The sequence below is a fragment of the Saccopteryx leptura genome, chromosome 10 (genome assembly GCF_036850995.1).
Source record: "Saccopteryx leptura isolate mSacLep1 chromosome 10, mSacLep1_pri_phased_curated, whole genome shotgun sequence".
Lineage (NCBI taxonomy): Eukaryota > Metazoa > Chordata > Mammalia > Chiroptera > Emballonuridae > Saccopteryx > Saccopteryx leptura.
In genome coordinates, this window is record NC_089512.1 from 772,591 (window position 1) to 797,841 (window position 25,251).

At 57.2% G+C, this 25,251-nt stretch overlaps 1 protein-coding gene across 2 annotated transcripts in view; it reads right to left on the bottom strand.

Moving 5' to 3' along the window:
* Positions 1-25,251, bottom strand: part of LOC136382297 (contactin-3-like) — a 210,160-nt gene that overhangs the window by 146,229 nt on the left and 38,680 nt on the right. For both annotated transcript variants that reach the window (XM_066351405.1, XM_066351404.1), the window contains exon 2: positions 14,681-14,814. In XM_066351405.1, the coding sequence (XP_066207502.1) occupies positions 14,681-14,735 (55 nt within the window). In that variant the 5' untranslated portion in view covers positions 14,736-14,814. The remainder of the gene's footprint in view (positions 1-14,680; positions 14,815-25,251) is intronic.

A 25,251-nucleotide genomic window follows, 5' to 3' on the forward strand; every position in this document is an offset into this window, starting at 1 on the left:
GACACAACTCAACCCCTAAGGAGAGGTGACGGGATGTCTGCCGGGAGCTCCCAGGAAACGCCCCCACCTGACTTTGAAACAAGGAAACAGAAAAACCACCAAACACAAACTCGGTACGATGCTGACCTGCCTCCCCTTCCCTGTCGTCACGGAGACGGCCAGGCGGGCAGGGAGGCTGCTGGGAGCCACGGGGGCCGCGTGACGCCCGAGGGGACGGACACACGCACCTCACGGACACACAGAGAGGGCACCAGGCCCGCGACTGTCAGAGCAGACGTGCGAGCAGTCAGACCCTGAGGCCTCCCTGTCGCTGCGCTGAGGGGCCCGCCCCCGACACGGCCCCACGGACAGACGGACGAGAGCCACCGACCTCCAGCCTCCACACCTGGACACGCTCCCGGGCGGCCCAGGTACAGACTACGTGCCGGGCCGTGACCCTCGGCCCACCAGGGACGCACGAAGGGATTAACAGTCACAGTCACGATCCAGGCCATCCTGGTTCACGTTCCGTCCGGCGTTCACTAGCTCAGGAATCAGGACGGAGGGGCCCCGATCTTCCAGGCTGAAACGCACACTCCGGTGACCCGCTCTCGGCTCCTGTGACTCGCTCTCGGCTCCTGTGACTCAGTCTCTGCACCCATGACCCGCTCTCCGCGCCCGTGACCCCCTCTCCGCGCCCGTGACCCACTCTCGGCGCCCGTGACCCACTCTCCGCGCCCGTGACCCACTCTCCGCGCCCGTGACCCACTCTCCGCGCCCGTGACCCGCTCTCCGAGCCCGTGACTCCCTCTCCGTGCCCATGACTCGCTCTCCGAGCCCGTGACTCCCTCTCCAAGCCCGTGACTCCCTCTCCGCGCCCGTGACCCGCTCTCTGAGCCCGTGACTCCCTCTCTGCACCCGTGACTCCCTCTCCGTGCCCGTGACCCGCTCTCTGAGCCCGTGACTCCCTCTCTGCACCTGTGACCCGCTCTCTGCGCCCGTGACTCCCTCTCCGCGCCCGTGACTCCCTCTCCGCGCCCGTGACTCCCTCTCCGCGCCCGTGACTCCCTCTCTGCGCCCGTGACTCGCTCTCTGCGCCCGTGACTTGCTCTCTGCGCCCTGGACACCGTTTCCCAGCGTGGCACCCTTCCACCGGGAACAGCAGCTTCCCGCCCGCGACCTGCTGGAACCCAACCCCAGGGGCGCCACACCCACCCAGGGACCTCGCTGAACCCAGTCGCGGGGTTTGGTTGGGAGGTGACGACTGGCTGACCGTCCTCTGCGTGGGAGAGAGACATCCCGGGCGTGACCACGACGTGGTTGACCCTTTCTATCCAGCGGGGGGCGTTGCTCATCACTGACATGTTCTATATAATTGGACGCAATGGTTAATCAATACCCAGTTATACGACAGGAAACAACACGTTTGGGGGAAACCGGGCTTAACAGAAACTGTCGTGGTCTGCAGATAAATATGTCGTCATAACTACGCTTTATGCTTTATTTAAGCATGGGGTGCGGTCTTCTCGTGAATGTGAGTTCTAAAGCTCCCTGACTTCCTGCCCCCGTCTCCAGCCCAGAATCACAGCTCTCTCCCTGGATGGGTTAATCGTGGCCCCACACGGCAGAGAGGTCACAGGGCCATTGATGCGGCCGCGTGCCGTGTGCACAGGGCACTCCGGGAGGGTCCAGGCCCCAGCCCGTTTCTGTGAGAAGGACGACTGTTCACACCCACACGGCCGGTTACACCAGCTTCCACTGAGCATCTCGGAGCAGCACAAAGCCACCCGGTCCTCACCCGTCACACTGAACTCAAAAGGCTTCACGAATCAACTCTGAAAAAACCATTTCTCCAGCCGTCACTTCCTTCAAAGGCTTTAAACAGAGAGAATGACACCTGTGGTTTCTGCTCTCTCTGGGGTCAGGGCTTCCGGAAGCCCAGGCACGCACCCCTCCCGTGATTCAGAGAGAACGCCGCACATCAAACGCTAGCTCAAGGCCACCCTTCCTACGAGAAAACAATTACACAATGAAGAGCCGCTGTCGTAAACAGGCTGCCACGGAGAAGCCGTGGAGAGGGGACAGCAGCTGCTGACCGCATCCTGCAGCCGTTCAGAGCTGGACACTCACAGAGGGGGGCTCACTCCTGGCCTGCACCTCCGTAAAGAGAGGCCAGCACAGTGTCTGAGAGGTCAGAGTCCACAGCACGCCACCCCACACCCCTCCCTGCTGCCCCCGGACTGGACTCAGCACCCCACACCCCTCCCGCTGCCCTTAGACTGGACTCAGCACCCCACACCCCTCCCTGCTGCCCCCAGACTGGACTCAGCACCCCACACCCCTCCCCGCTGCCCCCGGACTGGACTCAGCACCCCACACCCCTCCCTGCTGCCCCCGGGCTGGACTCAGCACCCCACACCCCTCCCACTGCCCTTAGACTGGACTCAGCACCCCACACCCCTCCCCGCTGCCCCCGGACTGGACTCACCACCCCACACCCCTCCCGCTGCCCTTAGACTGGACTCAGCACCCCACACCCCTCCCTGCTGCCCCTGGACTGGACTCACCACCCCACACCCCTCCCCACTGCCCCTGGACTAGACTCACCACCCCACACCCCTCCCTGCTGCCCCCAGACTGGACTCAGCACCCCACACCCCTCCCAGCTGTCCCCTGGACTGGACTCACCACCCCACACCCCTCCCCGCTGCCCCCGGACTGGACTCACCACCCCACACCCCTCCCCGCTGCCCCAGGACTGGACTGACCACCCCACACCCCTACCCGCTGCCCTTAGACTGGACTCACCACCCCACACCCCTCCCCGCTGCCCTTAGACTGGACTCACCACCCCACACCCCTCCCCGCTGCCCCTGGACTGGACTCACCACCCCACACCCCTCCCTGCTGCCCCCTGGACAGGACTCACCACCCCACACCCCTCCCCGCTGCCCTTAGACTGGACTCACCACCCCACACCCCTCCTGCTGCCCTTAGACTGGACTCACCACCCCACACCCCTCCCGCTGCCCTTAGACCAGACTCACCACCCCACACCCCTCCCTGCTGCCCTTAGACTGGACTCACCACCCCACACCCCTCCCCACTGCCCTTAGACTGGACTCACCACCCCACACCCCTCCCCGCTGCCCTTAGACTGGACTCACCACCCCACACCCCTCCTGCTGCCCTTAGACTGGACTCACCACCCCACACCCCTCCCGCTGCCCTTAGACCAGACTCACCACCCCACACCCCTCCCTGCTGCCCTTAGACTGGACTCACCACCCCACACCCCTCCCCACTGCCCTTAGACTGGACTCACCACCCCACACCCCTCCCCGCTGCCCTTAGACTGGACTCACCACCCCACACCCCTCCCGCTGCCCTTAGACCAGACTCACCACCCCACACCCCTCCCTGCTGCCCCTGGACTGGACTCAGCACCCCACACCCCTCCCGCTGCCCTTAGACCAGACTCACCACCCCACACCCCTCCCTGCTGCCCCTGGACTGGACTCACCACCCCACACCCCTCCCCGCTGCCCTTAGACTGGACTCACCACCCCACACCCCTCCCTGCTGCCCCTGGACTGGACTCACCACCCCACACCCCTCCCCGCTGCCCTTAGACTGGACTCACCACCCCACACCCCTCCCGCTGCCCCTGGACACAGACCTGCTCTCACATTTCTGGACCACGGAAGGGAAGAGTAGTTAAGCTGGGACTTGGGCTGCGACGGAGTCCAAGCTCACGGGACAGTGGACCACTCCCAAACCCACATCTGGACCTACCTGGTGGAGGTAGGGGGCCTCAGCGTTGTCTAGACGCAAATAAGTCATCAATTTCTCCAATTATTTTTCCTGTGACCCACAATTACCACAGTTAACTGTAGATACAGCGTGCACGTCAACACTCACACATGCAACTGATCACAAAGTTTCCTGTCATAACAGTAATCCTATGTGTGTGTGCACGTGTGTGTGTGCACGTGTGTGTGTGCATGTGTGTGTGCACGTGTGCGCTAGATTGTAAGGAAATGTCCACCCCTCCGTGCTGTTTTACTCTAGGTCATCCAACATGCTTTCTCCTTTTCAACCTTTAAATGCTAGAAATAAATTAATATTAATAACATCCTCTGTCACATTCCGACCCCAGCGGGGAACCCTGCTCTGGAAACACGCCCCTCTCGCCCCACAATGTCCTAGACTCCTATTTGAAGGCGGGTGGATTGTTTTTAAACATACTTCATTTTCTATTATTATTTCTTTTTATTCTTTTGTTTACTCATTTTTACAGAAAGGGAGAGAAGAAGGGGAGGAGCAGGAAGCATCAACTCCCGTATGTGCCTTGACCGGGCAAGCCTAGGGTTTCGAACCGGCGACCTCAGCGTTCCAGGTCGACACTCTAGCCACTGCGCCACCACTGCGCCTCCTCCTCCTCCTCCTCCTCCTCCTCCTCCTCCCACAGTCTCTAACCTCCGAGGACGGTGACTGTAGGGGACACAGGCCTCCTCCTCCCACAGTCTCTAACCTCCGAGGACGGTGACTGTAGGGGACACAGGCCTCCCCCTCCTCCTCCCACAGCTTCTAACCTCCGAGGACGGTGACTGTAGGGGACACAGGCCTCCTCCTCCCACAGCCTCTAACCTCCGAGGACGGTGACTGTAGGGGACACAGGCCTCCTCCTCCCACAGTCTCTAACCTCCGAGGACGGTGACTGTAGGGGACACAGGCCTCCTCCTCCTCCTCCCACAGCCTCTAACCTCCGAGGACGGTGACTGTAGGGGACACAGGCCTCCTCCTCCCACACCCTCTAACCTCCGAGGACGGTGACTGTAGGGGACACACGCCTCCTCCTCCTCCCAGAGCCTCTAACCTCCGAGGACGGTGACTGTAGGGGACACAGGCCTCCTCCTCCCACACCCTCTAACCTCCGAGGACGGTGACTGTAGGGGACACAGGCCTCCTCCTCCCACACCCTCTAACCTCCGAGGACGGTGACTGTAGGGGACACAGGCCTCCTCCTCCCACACCCTCTAACCTCCGAGGACGGTGACTGTAGGGGACACAGGCCTCCTCCTCCTCCTCCCACAGCCTCTAACCTCCGAGGACGGTGACTGTAGGGGACACAGGCCTCCTCCTCCCACAGCCTCTAACCTCCGAGGACGGTGACTGTAGGGGACACACGCCTCGGCCCCGATGCCCGCCTGCCCCTCTGTAATCGAAAGCCAGGTGAAGGAACGTCAGAATGGAAATCTGCGTGTTTATGCTTCGCCCCAAGTGGCGTGAATTTACAAAATGCTTGAAAGGGAGAGTGGCCGCCTTGGGCCAGCCCGAGCAAACGCCGCTGCCCAGCTGGACTCTGGGTGGCCCCACTGATGACCGACCCACTACACAGCCACAGGTGTTCACTCACTGGAGCTACTTGAACGGCTGAGTCTGAGCCTCGGAACCTCCTCCACGGGGTCCTCACAGGCGTCCGCTGTCCAGGTGGCCATTTCCGTTCAGGCCGTTTCCAGGGTCTTCCCTGACCACCCCACCTGCCCCCTCCCGAGTCCTGGCCGGGCAGGCGTGCCACGGCCCGGCTTCCCGGGGGTGCTCAGCCCCCGTCTGGCACCTGTGACACCTCTGGACGCCACAGAGAAGCCCCCGTTCTGGATGTAATGACTTGTCTGAACAAGAACAGCTGTCCTGGCCATTAGGAACCACAGAGAAAGAAACGAGCTGAGTTTGGGGAGGGCCGCTTCCCACCCCGAATCTGAGGACGTTCGCTGGGCTCGAATGTGCTGACGAGACGGGTCTGGTCTGCTCAGGCTGCAGCCTTCCGTGGAACGAATCTCTCAGCAAAACATCCCCGAACCCCTGATCAGTAATCCTGCAGGCGAACCATGAATCCAGGTCACGCAGAAGCAACGTGCCCGCCTCACGTCAGCCCGACGCTGCTGTGGTCGGGACGTCCTGTCTGTCAGGGTTCCGGTCAGGTCCCCACAAGCGCCTGGTCCCTCCGCCCCGGGAGCCACGGGCTTTCCCGACAGGACCTGCAGCAGCCGGTCACCTCAGCGGGTCCCAGCGGGTCTAGTCCTCCATCGTGTGGACCGGGTGCGTGTGACCCACTCTGTGCAGAGGAGGAGACGGGTCTGAGGTCTGCACACCCGTGACGGACGGGCCAGGACCACCCCACGGCGCTGGTCCACTCGGGTCATGGAACGTTCAGGAAAAACCCTTCCCTTAAGTAAAACCCAGCAGCGTCAGGCAGGAAGCCAGCTTTGACCTCTGAAAACATCGGCCGCCCTGGCCTCCTCTCCGCACGGCGGTCCGCAGTGCAGCCCTCGACGGCCTGGGAGACACCCCCTCGGTTCCCCAGACGGCAGCCCCGCAGGGCACGAGACCCCGGATTGTCAGAGCACCTGGACGACCGAGCCAGTCCCTCCTGGACAGCTGGACACCTGGACGACCAAGCCAGTCCCTCCTGGACGGCCGGACGCCACCGCTCTGCCTGAAAAACCGCCCTCTGTCCTGCAACTCAGATCCCTGTCAGAGTCCAGCAAAGTCCATCCCGCCGCACCGGAAACCCCCTTCGCACGGTGGATCGCTGGTCTCCCCAGACCACCTGTGTGTGCGGACTCTGCATGCAGGGGGCTCTGATCCAGCCGCCCCCCCCAGCCCTGAGCACGGCTCTCGCACCCGGTCATGTACGTGCTCGGCTGCTGTCTCTTTACAGCACAGAGGGGAGCCACTACAGTGGGGACCCAGGGCCCCCGCAAAGCCCGAGGTCACTGCCGGGGACTTCACGGCAACAGCGGGGACCCAGGGCCCCCCGCAAAGCCCGAGGTCACCGCCGGGGACTTCACGGCAACAGCGGGGACCCAGGGCCCCCCGCAAAGCCCGAGGTCACCGCCGGGGACTTCACGGCAACAGCGGGGACCCAGGGCCCCCCGCAAAGCCCGAGGTCACCGCCGGGGACTTCACGGCAACAGCGGGGACCCAGGGCCCCCCGCAAAGCCCGAGGTCACCGCCGGGGACTTCACGGCAACAGCGGGGACCCAGGACCCCCCGCAAAGCCCGAGGTCACCGCCGGGGACTTCACGGCAACAGCGGGGACCCAGGACCCCCCGCAAAGCCTGAGGTCACTGCCGGGGACTTCACGGCAACAGCAGGGACCCAGGGCCCCCCGCAAAGCCCGAGGTCACTGCCGGGGACTTCACGATGACGTGTATCTGACCCGGCTCTCGGAAGGAGAATGCCTACCCGGGTGGAGACAGGTGTCTTCTTCCCTGACAGCTGTCGGCGGGTCGGGGAAGCCCTCTGACCACGCCCTCCACGGCCCCACGGCAAGAATGTCCGTGTGACAGGGACGGCCATGCTGTCCCCTGGCCCCGTGACGAGGAACGGCATTTGATGTTGTTGGTGCACGTGTCCCAGCCCTCGCGGCAAACTTTTCATTATATCCGACCGAGAAGGATGGCTTGCGTGAAGGTGTCCCCTGAGTGGCTTCGTTCACTGGGGCCCCGTGTCTACCCGGCACGGGAGACAGGACGGAATGGTCCTTCCCGCCCCGGGGATGCACAGCGATGGCCCGTGCTCCGTCCTCTGGTCTGAGGAAACAGCTGTCAAGTACTGTGTGTGTTCCGTCCGAGAGGAGAGTCCTATTGATCTGCAGAGGGGGTGACAACAGGAAAACCGGAAAGCCCACCGTGCGGTCCCCACGGGGACACTGTCACCAACACGCACTCGCTGTCCACGGCCCTCAGATAAGGCCGAGGAGGCGTCTACGGAAAACCCAACCAAACATGCAGCAGAGAGCTTCCAAAGCCCCATGAGGCAAATAAATAACAAATAAATTAAATAAAATAAAAATAGCACGAGAGGCGTTTACACTGTTGGTAACTGAATGTTTATTTTCCCCCGCAATAGGAATCCTGCCAACAGCATGAATATTCTCAGTTTGCTCTGCTGCGAAATCAAGCAAAAAAAGAGAAAAAAAAAAATAGCGTAGGCCTGATCTGTGGTGGTGCGGTGGATAAAGCGTCGACCTGGAAATGCTGAGGTCGCCGGTTCGAAACCCTGGGCTTGCCAGGTCAAGGCACATATGGGAGTTGATGCTTCCAGCTCTTCCCTTCTCTCTCTGTCTCTCTCTCCTTTCTCTTTCTCTCTGTCTCTCCTTTCTAAAAATGAATAAATAAATAAATAAAATAGCATTGGTGGCATTTCATGTGCCGCATGAGTATTATTCCTTAACTCAGAGAGATGGTCACTCAGAAACGCACGCGGTTCCCGGGTCAGCGGCCGAGGCCGCAGCATTACTCCTCAGTTACGCTCTACCTAGGACCACGTCTCTGTACGCTTGCACTTTCGTTAACAGATGATTCTGTGGTGTGAGCTCACACACACACACACACACACACACACTCACACAATTAAACACCAGGTATTTTAACACCCTACAAGAGAACACTGTCTAACGAACAACTTATTTGGAGGCAAAAAAAATCCAGGATCTCTGCTTCAAAATTGGAAGGCTAACCCACCAGCACACAGAGGGGCCTGTGCCGTCCAGACGCCCGGGGGGGGGGGGTCGGCCACGTGGACCCTGGGTGGGGGGGCCTGCAGACAACGCATGTCCCCTCCTGCACGGGCCCTGGAGCTCGGGGAGGACCCTGGAGCGTCAGCATCCTCATGTGAGTGAGGTCCTGACAGACGCCTGTCTCACACCGTCGTGGGGACAGTTAACGAAGTCGTTACACGGGTGGCTCCACCCGAGCTCGGACGCGATGCTGTCCACACACACTGGCCATCGCCACGCACACGGACACTCCAGCTCGCCACGTGCACACGCGGCCAGCGGTCCACTCGGTCCCAGGCTTCTCCCGGAGCTTCAGCGAGTCCCCTGCTCATTGTGGACAAGACGTCAGCATCTTCCCCAGAGCAGCTCAGAGGGTGAGGCCCCACCCTGCTCGGGACGGGGTTAGGAGAGCTGGTTTGTTTTCAAAGCTTTCCTTAGTCACAACTCGGACCGAAGGCCAGCGGACGTCATTCCCAGCACGACGACCAAGAACCGGACACGGCCTGTGACCGGGGCCCCGGCGGGAGGTGTGTCCAGAAGACCTGTCGCTGTCTGCCCATGGCCACTGGCTTTCAAATAAGCAGACCTTACGACAGTCATACGCAGCTGAACATCAGTTCTGCTCACACCTGCTGTCCTTCACTAAGTCCCCAGTGACCAAGGATGCTGGCGCTCTTGCGAGCTGACCGTGCGTTTTGTCCTTAACTACAAGATCGGAGGGTTTGAAAGATGATTGGACCAGGGACACCTACAATCATGTCGTGAAGCTGGATCGATGGTCTCAGTTATGACCCATGTGAGGGGTCAAGGCCTCATGGCCTCCTGTGCCTTCTGAAAGAGGCCAACAGGAAGGCCCTGGGTCCCTGAGTTTCCCTTATCCCTAATAAATGTGGCCCAGTGTGTGGAAGTCCTGGATTTGATTCCTGGTCAGGGCACACAGGAGAATCACTCATCTGCTCCCCTCCCTCTCCCCCTTCTCTCTCTCTCTCTCTCTCTCTCTCCCCCTTCTGCAGCCATGGCTCAATTGGAGTGAGGCCATGAGGAAGGCTCCATGACCTCTGCCCCAGGTGCTCAGAAGAGCTTGGTTGCTGAGCAATGGAGCAACACCCCAGATGAGCATCGCCCCCTAGTGGGCTTGCCAGGTAGATTCCGGTTGGGGTACATGCAGGAATCTGTCTCTCTGCCTCCCCTCACCTGTCTGAATAAAAAGAAAACCAGAGGAAACATCAGGAGCCGTGTACAGATACATTAAATATTTAACATACACACATTAAAACGACAGCTCCGTGAGTCAGGAACCCGTCTCATGTGCTGCTTCGTCCCCCCCAATGCCTAGAGCTCTCAGCCGGCATTACGTGGGGAGGGGGCAGAGCATGCTGGTAAATTCTACTCCACCCTTTCTAAGTCTAATTCATCTGCACTAGGAGAACTACTGGTCACCATCCGCTAAATGGCATTTTTTACGCGCCATTCGGCAGTGACCCTCGGTTTAAAACCCCTGCCCTGGCTGCTGCTGGGTCCGCACCTCCCCCACAAGGCTCACCCTCATCCGATCGCGGGGCTAACTGCCAGCAGGTCCTCCGCGGGCTCACCTGCCCCTCCACAGTCCGTCCACACACAACGCCCGGCGAGGTCCTCGCGAGAATCAAGTCAGGCCACATCCCTTCTCTGCTCCGACCGCACCAGGTCCCGAGGGCGCGCCCTGATTGGCAGAGCTGCCTCGGTCTCCACGCGACCTCTTGGCTCTCAGTTCCTGCCCCCTCCCCCGCCCCACAACTACCTGCTCCGACCACAGCAGCGTCTGCGTGTCTCCAGAACACTGAGCACACAGCAACGACAGACACCCGCACGGCTGTCTGCTCTGCCGGGAGCTCCAGTCCCGAAGGGTCCCCAAGGGCACCTCGCTCACCTCCCCAAGGTCGCCTCGCTCACCTCCCCAAGGTCACCTCGCTCACCTCCTCAATCAAGGTCGCCTCGCTCACCTCCTCAATCAAGGTCATCTCGCTCACCTCCCCAAGGTCACCTCGCTCACCTCCCCAAGGGCACCTCGCTCACCTCCCCAAGGTCACCTCGCTCACCTCCCCAAGGTCGCCTCGCTCACCTCCCCAAGGGCACCTCGCTCACCTCCTCAATCAAGGACACCTCGCTCACCTCCCCAAGGGCACCTCGCTCACCTCCCCAAGGTCGCCTCGCTCACCTCCCCAAGGGCGCCTCGCTCACCTCCCCAAGGTCACCTCGCTCACCTCCTCAATCAAGGTCGCCTCGCTCACCTCCCCAAGGTCACCTCGCTCACCTCCCCAAGGTCACCTCGCTCACCTCCTCAATCAAGGACACCTCGCTCACCTCCTCAATCAAGGTCACCTCGCTCACCTCCTCAATCAAGGACACCTCGCTCACCTCCCCAAGGTCACCTCGCTCACCTCCCCAAGGTCACCTCGCTCACCTCCCCAAGGTCACCTCGCTCACCTCCTCAATCAAGGTCGCCTAGCTCACCTCCCCAAGGTCACCTCGCTCACCTCCCCAAGGGCACCTCGCTCACCTCCCCAAGGTCGCCTCGCTCACCTCCTCAATCAAGGACACCTCGCTCACCTCCTCAATCAAGGTCACCTCGCTCACCTCCTCAATCAAGGACACCTCGCTCACCTCCCCAAGGTCACCTCGCTCACCTCCCCAAGGGCACCTCGCTCACCTCCCCAAGGTCACCTCGCTCACCTCCTCAATCAAGGACACCTCGCTCACCTCCTCAATCAAGGTCACCTCGCTCACCTCCCCAAGGTCGCCTCGCTCACCTCCCCAAGGTCACCTCGCTCACCTCCCCAAGGTCACCTCGCTCACCTCCCCAAGGTCACCTCGCTCACCTCCTCAATCAAGGACACCTCGCTCACCTCCTCAATCAAGGTCACCTCGCTCACCTCCTCAATCAAGGACACCTCGCTCACCTCCCCAAGGGCACCTCGCTCACCTCCCCAAGGTCACCTCGCTCACCTCCTCAATCAAGGTCACCTCGCTCACCTCCCCAAGGGCACCTCGCTCACCTCCTCAATCAAGGTCACCTCGCTCACCTCCCCAAGGTCGCCTCGCTCACCTCCTCAATCAAGGTCACCTCGCTCACCTCCCCAAGGGCACCTCGCTCACCTCCTCAATCAAGGTCGCCTCACTCACCTCCCCAAGGTCACCTCGCTCACCTCCTCAATCAAGGTCGCCTCGCTCACCTCCCCAAGGGCACCTCGCTCACCTCCTCAATCAAGGTCGCCTCGCTCACCTCCCCAAGGTCACCTCGCTCACCTCCCCAAGGTCGCCTCGCTCACCTCCTCAATCAAGGACACCTCGCTCACCTCCCCAAGGGCACCTCGCTCACCTCCCCAAGGGCACCTCGCTCACCTCCTCAATCAAGGTCATCTCGCTCACCTCCAAGTCTTGGCCCAAATGGCATCTTGTCAATGAGGACTGACCAGATGACCGCCTTTAAAAGGGCGGCCCAGGCCCCAACCCCACACGCTCACCCTGTGACGCTCCGTGTCCCCCCGCCCCTGCCCCGTCACTACCGTCTAACTCGATGTCACCTTCCACCCCGACGTGAGGTCACGTAAACGCCACAGGAACAAGATCTCCGTCTGTTTTCGTCACTGGAAGCAAAGTGCTCTGCGTTCTGCATCACTGATGCTTAAAACGTGGTTAAGAATAGAGGGAGCCTGGCCTTTCCCAGAAAAAAGCACCCTCAGGTACCACGCAGGAAACATTCTTAGCCAGAAATGGTTATATAGTTGCCTCTTTGCTGTAGAGAGAAACATGCAGAAGCCAAACCACAGAAGAAAACGGAGGAGAAACGCACTGAGTAAGGGTAACAAGCTTAACTCTGAGAAGACAGAAAACACGAATCAGTCAGCAAAGGGTCATGTTCACGAGTTTATGTCTTTGGCTCAAGGCCAGTCTGCAAACCAGTGAATGTTGCACAATGTATTTTCACCTGCTGCTTACGATGAATGAGATCATCCCCGTATCACGAAGAAATGTTTAACTTTAATACGTAAAAAAAGTGACCCAATATTGACTCAACAAGCCAGCTTTTTAATCTATAATTTCTACAGATCCAACCGGGGCACCAGCATTCAGGATATAAGGGCTGTGTCTAATCAATACTCCAGAAAATTGGTAAGAGGCAGAAGCTTCTCCATCTTGTAATTACACAAATGACCGATTCTCCAAGTAATGCCCTATCCATAATTTATCACGCATCAATTAATCCCACTCTCCCTGACCAACCTAACAGCAGGGTTTTTCAACCGCCGGTCCGAGGACCAGTGCCGGCTAGAGGAAGCGTCCACCACCCTGATGTCGTGGGAGGAAGCACACCGTCTTTTACCTTCTCTTTTTACCAACCTATTGCGAGAATCGGGTTGGCTTCTCCGTGTTTTTAAATAAAGTCTTGATAGTTTAGTAAAACGGATACTTCTCCTTCCCTCAATTCCTTCACAAATCTGTTCAAGATGTCACCAACATGCTGCCAGTGACGAATTCAATGTGCGCACTGAGTAGAATGCTAAGCCTCTGAAGCCCTGGCCTTTGTCTGTGGGACATCTCTGCTTTCCGAGTCCACCCCCCACATTTCAAATTCACTGGGAAATCTGAAGGTTGCCTCTATGGAAGTGGAGGCTGTGAAATACTATCACCAGCCTGTTCCTCCCTTCACCTTCCTCCTCCTACAAACACTCAGATTTGAGACTTTGAAAATGAAGAAAATTATCCAAGAGGAATACAATCTTTTTTTTTTTTTTTTTTGGGGGGGGGGGGATAGCTGAATTGGTTTTTCCACAAAGACCATTTAAATAGGCAGAAATCTGTAAATAATGACCCCTGCTTCCCTCAGGGCCGGATGAGTCACCGTCAAAGAAAACACTTTAGAAACAACCCTGAGGTGTCACTAGGGGAATTAAAACCCACAACCCTCTCATTTAAAAGTCAGAGGTTTTTGTTCCATCTAAAGGCTTGAAGAACGTTTCAAGTGTGAGATCAGGGCTCAGAAGTCCCCCCCGATGTGCGGGCACGTCTCCCGGAAAGGTGTTTCCCTCCGAGAGGGACGGGGCCGGCAGGGTCTGGTCAGCGCCCTTTTTGTGAAGAAACGGGGTTCAGGTAGAAAACGGGCCTCCTCGGGAGTCAGGTGCTGACGTTTCCCGGGGGGGGGGGAGGAGAGAGAGAGAGAGAGAGAGAGAGAGAGAGAGAGAGAGAGAGAGGACTTCTGTAACTTCCTTCCAAACGGCTCAGCCAATCAGTCAGCGGAAAACACGCCCCCCCACGTGGACACCAACAGAACAAGCTCCGCCCAACAGAACCGCAGTCCAACCCACAGGGCGCCCCGGCGGGCGCTCGATTTACCATTCTCGCGGCGTTTCGGGGGCCCTGGACTCATTCTTACAATCAAAGAAAGAAAACCAATACAATAAACCCCAAACCAAGGCGTTGTCTGCATCCCACTTCATTTTTAAAAGTCCTCCTGCGCATCCGCTCCTCCACCCACAAAACAAGACGAGCAGAAAGAGAGGCGCCAGGCGAGGTATCCCAGCTGCCTCCTACGGCCCACATTCGGAAAACGATTCCTCTTTCTTTTTTTTTTTCCGTTTTGTTCTCAACTTCAAAACTTTCGAATGCACAAATAAGAAAAGCCCGTGTTTATTTCTGCGCCCTCTAATAAGTTATTTGCTAACAGGAAAACGATGTTGTTTTCCAAAGTCAGAGAAGAAAATAGCGCCTTCTTGAAAACACACATTCTCCCTTTTTACACGAGAGAGATGACCCTTTTTAGCTCCTTTTGGAAATAAAGGGTCATGAAACGGCATCCCGAGACTCTGACGAACTGTCGTACGCCAGGGGAGATTTGTGAGAGAAAATGTCATTGTATTTATGATGGGAATTAAATGGGGTGCCGAAATCAGGGGCTGAAATGAGAAAATGGTCAGAAGAGAGAATTCGAATTTTCTCTCTGGGGGGGAAAATATATATATATATCTGGGGGGGAAATATATATATATATATTTTCCTTTGCTACTGCAAGAATGTGACTTCAACCTTTAAAAATCCCTGACTATCTAACTCAAGTGTAGCTCTGACCTCAACTTAGAAACCCCAGTGTATTTTTACCTCCTAGGCAGCCAATGAGTGAAAGCAGGATCCACTGTTTCCATGACAACATCATCTTTAATTGCCCAAAGCAAGAGCAGCTCTCCTCCGACCTCTGAGAACAGGATGCTTTGTCTTCAAGTAAATCCTTTAATCTGTAAAATATACGTACAAAGGAGTCAGACCTCAAACAAAACAAAACAACATGAGTTACCTTAAAAAAAAAACAAAAAAAACTAATTTTCTTCTTTTCCTAAAAACTGGATGCCGCTCAAAACCCTCCCATGAAATGAGTCCCTTTTGGACGCCAACGAGATGGGTGAAACAGGTACTTTAAAGAAAACATACTTTGCCCTGGCCGGTTGGCTCAGCGGTAGAGCGTCGGCCTAGCGTGCGGAGGACCCGGGTTCGATTCCCGGCCAGGGCACACAGGAGAAGCGCCCATTTGCTTCTCCACCCCTCCGCCGCGCTTTCCTCTCTGTCTCTCTCGTCCCCTCCCGCAGCCAAGGCTCCATTGGAGCAAAGATGGCCCGGGCGCTGGGGATGGCTCTGTGGCCTCTGCCCCAGGCGCTAGAGTGGCTCTGGTCGCAACATGGCGACGCCCAGGATGGGCAGAGCGTCGCCCCTGGTGGGCGTGCCGGGTGGATCCCGGTCGGGCGCATGCGGGAGTCTGTCTGACTGTCTCTCCCTGTTTCCAGCTTCAGAAAAATGAAAAAAAAAAAAAAAAAAGAAAACATACTTTACGTAACTGAGACGCAGCAGGAAGAGGCTTCCTGGGGTCAGAAACGTCCGATGACACTGAAATGTTACGTGATGATCGAATGATTGTTAAAACTGGCCAGATACCCATCTCAGCACCTAAACCAGGGGTTCCCAAACTTTTTACACAGGGGGCCAGTTCACTGTCCCTCAGACCATTAGAGGGCCAGACTATAAAAAAAACTATGGGTCCTGACCGGTTGGCTCAGCGGTAGAGCGTCGGCCTGGCGTGCGGGGGACCTGGGTTCGATTCCCGGCCAGGGCACACAGGAGAAGCGCCCATTTGCTTCTCCCCCCCTCTCCTTCCTCTCTGTCTCTCTCTTCCTCTCCCGCAGCCGAGGCTCCACTGGAGCAAGAATGGCCCGGGCGCTGGGGATGGCTCCTTGGCCTCTGCCCCAGGCGCTAGAGTGGCTCTGGTGGCAGCGGAGCGACGCCCCGGATGGGCAGAGCATCGCCCCCTGGTGGGCGTGCCTGGTGGATCCCGGTCGGGCGCATGCGGGAGTCTGTCTGACTGTCTCTCCCCATTTCCAGCTTCAGAAAAATACAAAAAAAAACAAACAAAACTATGAACAAATCCCTATGCACACTGCACATATCTTATTTTAAAGTAAAAAAACAAAACGGGAACAAATACAATATTTAAAATAAAGAACAAGTAAATTTAAATCAACAAACTGACCAGTACTTCAATGGGAACTATGCTCCTCTCACTGACCACCAATGAAACAGATGCCCCTTCTGGAAGTGCGGCGGGGGCCGGATAAATGACCTCAGGGGCCTCATGTGGCCCGCGGGCCATAGTTTGGGGACCCCTGACCTAAACCATATGCCTGAAATTCTAACTTTCCTCACTTCTCTCTAAACAATGACACTTTGGTAGAATGAAGAGTGTCACAGGAGCAGACCCCGCGAAGTACCCCTCCCCGCGGCCGGTCCCCGCGCCTGGGATGTGGTCAGACAACAGGAACGGCATCGCCGATGTCACCCACAGTGACGGCTTTCAGAGGCGGCTGCAGGGAGCTCCCAACGACACCGGCCGCCGGGCACAGACCACAAGGGCTCCCGGTGGGAACGATGGCTGTCGGGATCCGGCCACCAAAACTGTTTTCTCTGTGACCTTCGTGAATGTGCCTCAGCTTGAACAAGCTGGATGAGGGGAGCTAATGATATGAATGTCCGGTGTCATTTTCAGTGGCCAGTTAGCACCGGTTAACCTGCGGGGTTGGTGGCCCAGCAGACTGGCCGCACACCTGGAACCCGGGTCCGCGCTGACCGCGGGAGGCCAGGAGGCCCAGCGCTGGCAGGAAGGGGCCCCACACGGAGTCACAGCAGCTGCGGACTCGGCTGGAGGAGGGTTGCTGAGCCGAGGAGAGAAGCCTCCGCTTCCTCAGGACTGCGCGGGTTTCTTAACGAGGGGACCCGGCACCGGCTGTGACCGTCCAGTTGGAACCGTGTCCCAGTCATTTCAAAAGTGAAACGCTGACCACGCCCAAGTTAGGTTCTCAAAACAATCCACGGAGCCAGCGCTGCTATGGGGACGCTGGCCTGGCTCACTGGCGACCCGGCACGTGTCAGAGGGGACACCGCGGCTGGGGGCCCGGACGGGCATCTCCAGCCCCGCCCACGGGCACCGGGAACCCCGGGCGTAGAGCTGACACTACCCACTACCGTCCTAGGAACCGGGATCCACGACCATGTCTCAGCACCCCGGGCTCCACAGGGCACGTGTCCTCCTCTGGGTTCCTGTCCGGCAAACGCTGCAGAAATGAGTTCAAGTGCAAGCAGGTGACTTGTCGGGCGCAGGAGGAGACCCTCCGGGCACGGGGCGGGGCGGGAGGGGGGCAGAGCGGGAAGGCAGGGGCGTGGCCTGATGAGCCAAAGTGTGGGTGACTTGACCAGTGCAGGAGGAGACCTCCGGGCACGGGGCGGGGCAGGGGGCGTGGCCTGATGACCCAAAGCGCGGGTGACGCCGTCTCACCTGGGGAGCAGGCAGACGGGACATGTGGAGACACCCGGGTGCTGCCTTATGGGGGGGGCAGGGGGCTGGGGTAGCGCACAGCAGCTCTGCTCGTCCGTGCTGGAGGCTGTTCTCAGGGGCTGACGCCCGGCACTGCCAGCCGCTCACGGGGCAGCATGGTGGCTCCAGAAGCCGAAAAGTGACGTTCGGTGAAGAAAGGCGCACGGTGGCGCCAGGAGGGACAGAGCCAGGAGCACGGGGCCTGGGGGAGGGGGGGGGGAGGTGCTGGCAGCGTCTGCCCCCCGCCGTGCCTGCAGGGGGTCAGGGCTCGGGAGACCGAGGGCCGACATCACGGGGCGCTCTCAGAAACGGGGAGGGCACGCGTTATAACCACCAAACTTCCCAGCCACCCCAGCAGAAGTGGGGGCGTCTCCTCACCAGGGCGGAAGCTTCCAGACCTGGCCCGCCTTCCTTCACTTCCGCTCCAACAGTGACACACTCGGTGTCCACAACTGTTTCCAATCACAAATCTGAACTGAGATCATTCTAGATTCAAGTGTCGCTGACCGCCCCTGACCGCCAGGCCCGCCTCCTCCTGAACGCGAGGAAACTTTAGTCCAGGAACCACGAGCTCACATACCCGTGCGCGTGTACACACACATACACACACACACACACGGAGGCACACACGTGTGGCACACGCACGCACAATGAAAAGATAAAACAACTTTCAAACGCCCCACAGGGGTCATCAGTCCTGAAAGGTGTGGGAAACGTGAACAGCAGTTCACGAGGGTTCAGGGGGTGATCACACGGCAGGTGGACGTCTGGGGACACCAGGCGTGTCCGGCTCAGGAGCAGAGAGTTGAGGACCAGACGCCCGCTGGGCTGCCGTCCCAGGTTATACACCGAATCCATCGCGAAAATAGCCGTTGGGTAGGGAGCAAAATAAAAGACTTGAGGACAGGTACCTGGACTCTTCAGGGGAGAGAAAGACAAACTGGAGCAGAGGTTCCTGGGGCAACATCATCGTGGTCACTATCGAAAAGCACCCGCAAAAAAGCACGAGGCTTTGCCCCGTCACGTAGAGAACACGTAACCCACTTTCTCAATCTGCGGCGGACGAAGACAACACCAGGGACGCTTACACCCAGGACGGGAGGAGGACCACTAGGCTGAGACATCTCTGATGGTCCGGCCACAGACCCGCCCTCACTGGCCGCTCCGGGGTTCCCGAAACCCTGCACACAGCAGGGGGGGCCCCCAAGTCACGCTTCCTGCTGGGCTTGAAGAACAATGAGCAAGTCAGCTCGGGGCGGGAAGTGGGGGTCCCTGCGCTGGACATCGGGCGACTGAGAAGCATCGCACAGCGTGCAGCCTCCGTCTGAAACGATCTCTAAGAAACCACATATCGGATAGCCATTTAAAAAGCGTACCCTCCCAACAACGCACCCCAAGGGGCCGCGCATTACCAGCCGTGTGTTAAAAGTATACGTGACTTCAAGGAAGTTCTCAGGTCTTTTTGGAAATTCATGTGTTCGGTAAATATTTTCTGAGCCCCTATGAAGTGTGGGATGATCGTTCTGGAAGGGGGGAGGATAGGAGTGGTGGGGTCATCAGGTCAGCGCTGAGCCCTGCCCTCGTGGGGTTCACAGACCGGTGGGAGGGACACTCGACTCAGGTCACCACCAAGTATTGTGAACTGGCCCCCAAGAACGAGAATGGGGTACAGCAAAGGGGGAGGTCCCCACGAAGCCTCGGCGGGAACGGCCCGGGAAGGTCACCAGGGAGGTCAGGGAGGCTCCTCTGAGGAGTGAGCAGGAGGCAGGAAGGAGGAGACGGCACAGTTGGAGAATCCCTGTTCCAGGTGTAGACGGGACCCGGTGTGGTCCTGCACTGTCAGGCGGCTGGGTCGCCCGTCTGCACCTGTCCCACCCAGGACCACAGCACCTGTCTCCTCGGCGGGAATGGCCCGGGAAGGTCCCCAGGGAGGTCAGGGAGGCTCCTCTGAGGAGTGAGCAGGAGGCAGGAAGGAGGAGACGGCACAGTTGGAGAATCCCTGTTCCAGGTGTAGACGGGACCCGGTGTGGTCCTGCACTCTCAGATGGCTGAGTCGCCCGTCTGTCTGCACCTGTCCCACCCAGGACCACAGCACCTGTCTCCTGGGCTGCCAGACCCCACCCCCGACTGGGGCTCAGCAGGGGGTTCCAGAGTCCGGCCCTGGTGGGTCAGCGCCTGTGACCCACTGCTAGGTCAATCTTCTGGCGAGCACCTTGTGACTAAGAGAGAGAAGACGCCCGAGAGACGGCAGGTGGCCCAGGCGGGTGTGGTCGGCAGTGAGGCTGCAGGTGGACGGTGGGGGTCGGCCTCAGCTGTCTGACTGGGCAAGCTGGTCTCGGGACACAGCCCTCTGAAAAATCGCTGCCGTTTCCACCAGGAGCTGACGTCCTCCGATTCGCAAGGGCATTCAAACCAGACCCACCAGGACCTGCTTCCGGCTGGACAGGGTAACTAGAAAACACATCTTCCGCTACACCCTGTGCAGCCCCCTGCCTCCCAATCCACAGCCGCGCAGCGTGGGAAGTATCGAGCCAGCTCCCCGACGGAAGGGGAAAAACAGGCATATTCTAATACTCTTACGGACACACACAGGCAAGCACACACTGCAAGGTCTGCAGATAAAACTACAGCTCACTCAGGAGTTACCGTTACTTAAAAACTCTGCCGCTCGCTCCTGGCCGCTGCTAAGCAGGGCGCTGACTTCGTGAATAATGGAGGCAATTAACACACTCACGCCCCGGCTTCTCAGCTCCGCTGAGCACTGTCACCCGGAGAAGGGACATGCAAGGGCTTGGCCCACTCCCGCAGCAGCCAGGCTAGAATAATTACAAAGGACGCCACCGAAGCAAGACTAAGACAAATCGAATGCCACCTGCTCCGCAGGAACGTCCCTAAACACAGAAGAATGTTTTAAATCGAAGAGGAAACCGGCCCCCTTTGGAATTCCCTCTGCTAAGAGACGCCCGCGTCTGGGGGTTCAGGTTCAACAGCCTCACGTGTCCCGCGGCGTCTGTGAGTGGCTCCCCGGCTCTGTCCACGTCGGCCATGGTCCTCTCTCCCTGGTGTCAGGTGAGCAAAAAGCAACAACAACAAAAATGCTCGACCTTGGACCCCTAAAACCCAAACTGCTTTTTACAGCGTTGCTGGCGTTGGCTCTTCCGAGACCTTCTGTGGCTTTTGTCACAGACATTACAAAACTGCTTCTAAGATTGTAGACCATGAAATATGGATACACATCTTTAATATTAAAGGCGCACAGACGACCTTGAAGGCAGTCTCGGCGAACGCTCGGGATCGTGCTACGCGCCGGAAGGCCCCGTTGAGCAGGTTTGGTGAGGCTGCCGTTGTTCTGTCAGACTAACGGGCGTCGGACGAGCCTTCTCCGTCTCGGAGACCAGAGGCGTCCGCAGCGCTGCTCCGAAGGACTGCTGGACACACCTTCTCACGTCGACAAGTCACCTCCAACTTCGGCAGCTGAGAGACAGATCTCATTCTTGAAGAGACATTGTTCTCGACCCTGGTTGGTTGGCTCAGCGGCAGAACGTCAGCCTGGTGTGTGGAAGTCCCAGGTTCGATTCCCAGTCAGGACTCACAGGAGAAGCGCCCATCTGCTTCTCCATCCCTCCCCCTCTCCTTCCTCTCTGTCTCTCTCTTCCCCTCCCGCAGCCATGGCTCAACTGCAGCAAGCTGGCCCAGGTGGCTCCATGGCCTCATCTCAGGTGCTAAAAATAGTTTGCCAAGCAACAAAGCAGCGGCCCCAGATGGGCAGAGCATCACCCCCAGGAGGGCTGGCCGGGTGGATCCCGGTCGGGGTTCATATGAGAGTCTGTCTCTCTGCCTCCCTTCCTCTCACTAAAATAAAATAAAATAAAAAAACCCTCAAGGACTCCTACCAGGACAACTTTGGCAAATGGATGTTACTCATATACCTTCATTTGGCAAACAGTCCTATGTCCACGTTACAGTGGATACCTATTCTAGATTTATAGTAACCTCTGTCAGAACAGGAGAGGCTGCTAAGCATGTTATAGCTCATTGTCTGTATGCATTGTTCTATTATTGGATTTCCTAAACTGGTTAAACTGACAATGCTCCTGCATATGTAACAAAAGCATTTACTGTATTTTGTCAAACCTTTCAAATTATGGATATTTCTTACAATCTTTAAAGTCAGGGTATTATTAAAGTGTACCCAGCAAATATTTTAAGGTCAATTTAAAAAAATTTAAAAGGGGGGAGTCAAATCCTGGAACTCCTACGGGTCTACCATATCATGCTTTTTACTTAAAAATTTTTAAATTTCTTTTGAAGGCTGATGAACAGGAGACGCCAAATCTTGTCTTCTGCAAACTTCTACCTTCTTTTATTTGATCCAGCTAATAACACTGTTTTGTCTTTTTCCAAATAGCTCCAGATATACGGAAAAGGTTTATATAGGCGAATGGGGATCCTCAAACCCCTCAGCGAGATCTTCTGAGCATGGCTTTTAAGATACCTAGAGGCAGAAAAAGCCCAATAGAGATTAGGGGAACTACCAGCTTTTAGGATACACCCTTTAAGGCTCCAATGCCCCAAAGGGGTCTCATAGGATGCCATCTGGGTCCTGCTTCAATAGTGGAAAGGAAGGTCATTGAGCTAAAGCCTGCCAGGCTTACATGTTTTGCTGTAAGGAAACAGGGACACTGGAAGGTGGGCTTCCCCCTCGCTCCGCTAAGGGAGGGTTCAGTCTCTTCCAGCCCTGCTCCAGCCACCTATGACCTAACCTTGCCCAGAATGCTGGGATTTGCCACTGAAGGCTGAAGGTGCCCAGGGCCATCGGCCCCATCTATGACACTGTGGATGAGCCTAGGGTATTTCTTCCAAGAAGCAGGTAAACTGATCTCATTTGCACAAGGGCCACTTAACTATGCTTTGCCTGAATAGTCAGGTTTTTTATTCTTCCCTCGAAGATCTCTGTTGTGGGTGTTGATAGTCCTATTTTCTGCTGCTTTGTTTAATATATAGTGTTTCTTTTATTCTTCCTACCTCAATGCCCCACTCATATCTCAGGCTCAGACCTATTCCTAATTTAGAGCTCTCTTTCCCCCTTTTGGCAACTTCTATTATGAATTTACCTTTGCCACCCAGCTTAGTGTATCCCAAGGTTCTCTTTACCAGGCCACAGTCGCAGAGCTCCAGGGAAAAGCAACCTGGTCTCATCTCTCCAGGCAGAGGAGAACAGAAGCTCCATATCCACGCATGCTGCAAATGGCTTTTCCAGTCTACCTGAATCATTACCAGCTAGAAGCAGCGGTCATTGGGACTTGGACATGAGCTGCAAAGTATAGAATGGTGACAACAATTCCAGTGCCATGCAGACTTTTCCTGGATGTGGACTTTTCCTTGCGACAGCTCCTAATGGACTGAACTGGGGTTGAGTTGCATTTGCAGGGATTTGGAATGGTGTTGGTGCCAACTTGGACTTGGTGAACATGTTAAGGACACTACTCTTTTATGGATTCTTGCTGTATTGGCCAAGAGTTTGCTTAAAGGCTTTAATCACTGTAAAATAAAAACAAAACAAAAAAAGAAGACTGGATAAAGAAGATGTGGCACATATACACTATGGAATACTACTCAGCCATAAGAAGTGATGACATCAGATCATTTACAACAAAATGGTGGGATCTTGATAACATTATATGGAGTGAAATAAGTAAATCAGAAAAAAACAAGAACTGCATGATTCCATACATTGGTGGGACATAAAAACAAGACTAAGAGACATGGACAGGAGTGTGGTGGTTACGGGGGGGGGGGGGGGGGGGGAGAAGGGAGAAAGGGAGGGAGGGGGAGGGGCACAAAGAAAACCAGATAGAAAGTGACAGAGGACAATCTGACTTTGGGTGATGGGTATGCAACATAATTGAAGGACAAGATAACCTGGACGTGTTTTCTTTGAATATATGTACCCTGATTTATTGATGTCACCCCATTAAAATTAATAAAAATTTATTTATAAAAAACAAACCACAAACAAAAACTGGCTTATTGAAAGCAGACAGGGACTGCATGCAGCGCCTGCTCCCCGGCATTCAGGACGTGAAAGTCACCCCCATGACGCCGCAGAATGTAGACATGATTGGCAACCTGACTGGCATAAATCAGAGACGTGAATGAGGTACGAACCCCGACGTCGCCTGTTCTAACTCCTTTTAGACAAACATCAGCCGCTCACAACACCTCCTCTGCCTTGACTGTGTTGCTAATCACTGCTTTTTATCGCAATGAAGGTATGAGTCTAACACCCCTGGAAACGCTGGTTGTGGTTGTGAACAGCTGTTTGGGGTGCAATCCACACCTGTCAGGGGCCGCGTCAGGGTGTATCCACACCCCCTGGGTCAGCGCAGAGGCACGAATCCAAACAGAGGCAAACTGTGAATCTGCACCCAGGGCAAGGGTTTCAGTCGAGGAGACAGAGAGAGGAAAAGTCGGGGAGCCTCCTCAACCCCTGCCTGCCCCCCCCAATGCAACAAGACCTGTTTTCACGTAAAATGAGCCCCAGTTCAGACAGAGCCCAGGTCCACGTGGGGAGGGGGGCTCGACCTGAAGGTCTGCGTGGAGTCATCGGAGCCACACACAGACACACGGGGACGGGTGAGGTCGAGAGAGGGTGCACCCACCTAACTCACAGACACACGGGGACGGGGTGAGGTCGAGAGAGGGTGCGCCCACCTAACAGCCTCGGGGGGCTGCCCCCACAGACACACGGGGACGGGGTGAGGTCGAGAGAGGGTGCGCCCACCTAACAGCCTCGGGGGGCTGCCCCCACAGACACACGAGGACGGGGTGAGGTCGAGAGAGGGTGCGCCCACCTAACAGCCTCGGGGGGCTGCCCCCACAGACACACGGGGACGGGGTGAGGTCGAGAGAGGGTGCGCCCACCTAACAGCCTCGGGGGGCTGCCCCCACAGACACACGGGGACGGGGTGAGGTCGAGAGAGGGTGCGCCCACCTAACTCAGCCTCGGGGGGCTGCCCCCACAAAGCACCGTCAGCCCAGGGCCAGCGTGACACAGGATCTGGACACGCTGCGTTCCCTGTGCAATTCCCAAGTTTTCAAACGTGACAGCCAGCCACACTTGAAAACATTTATGCAGACCTAACAAAATATGCCACAACCCAGACGCGATCCACCCTTAAAACTTCGGACCAGGGCCCTGGCCGGTTGGCTCAGTGGTAGAGCGTCAGCCTGGCGGGCAGGGGTCCCGGGTTCGATTCCCGGCCAGGGCACACAGGAGAGGCGCCCATCTGCTTCTCCACCCCTCCCCCCCCCTCCTTCCTCTCTGTCTCTCTCTTCCCCTCCCGCAGCCAAGGCTCCATTGGAGCAAATATGGTCCGGGCGCTGAGGATGGCTCCTTGGCCTCTGCCTCAGGTGCTAGAGTGGCTCTGGTCGCGACAGAGCGACGTCCTGGAGGGGCAGAGCATCGCCCCCTGGTGGGCGTGCCGGGTGGATCCTGGTAGGGCGCATGCGGGAGTCTGTCTGACTGTCTCTCCCCGTTTCCAGCTTTGGAAAAATACAAAAAAAAAAAAAGTCGGACCGGAATGCCCTTTTCCCGCTGAGGAAAAGAGAATCTGAAATGTGTAATGGGTCCCCCTGTGGCCCCTGGACAAACACTCAACACCAAGTATTAGGAACCCCTCAGTGTTACTTCTGATCGGGGGTGCTGTTCTAAGTCACTCCCCCGGGGGACGTGTGAGGACAGAGACTGGAAGGGCCCTCCCCCCACTCTCCCCACCCCCCCACTCCCAAGCAGGCTGTCGGTGACAAGGAAGTC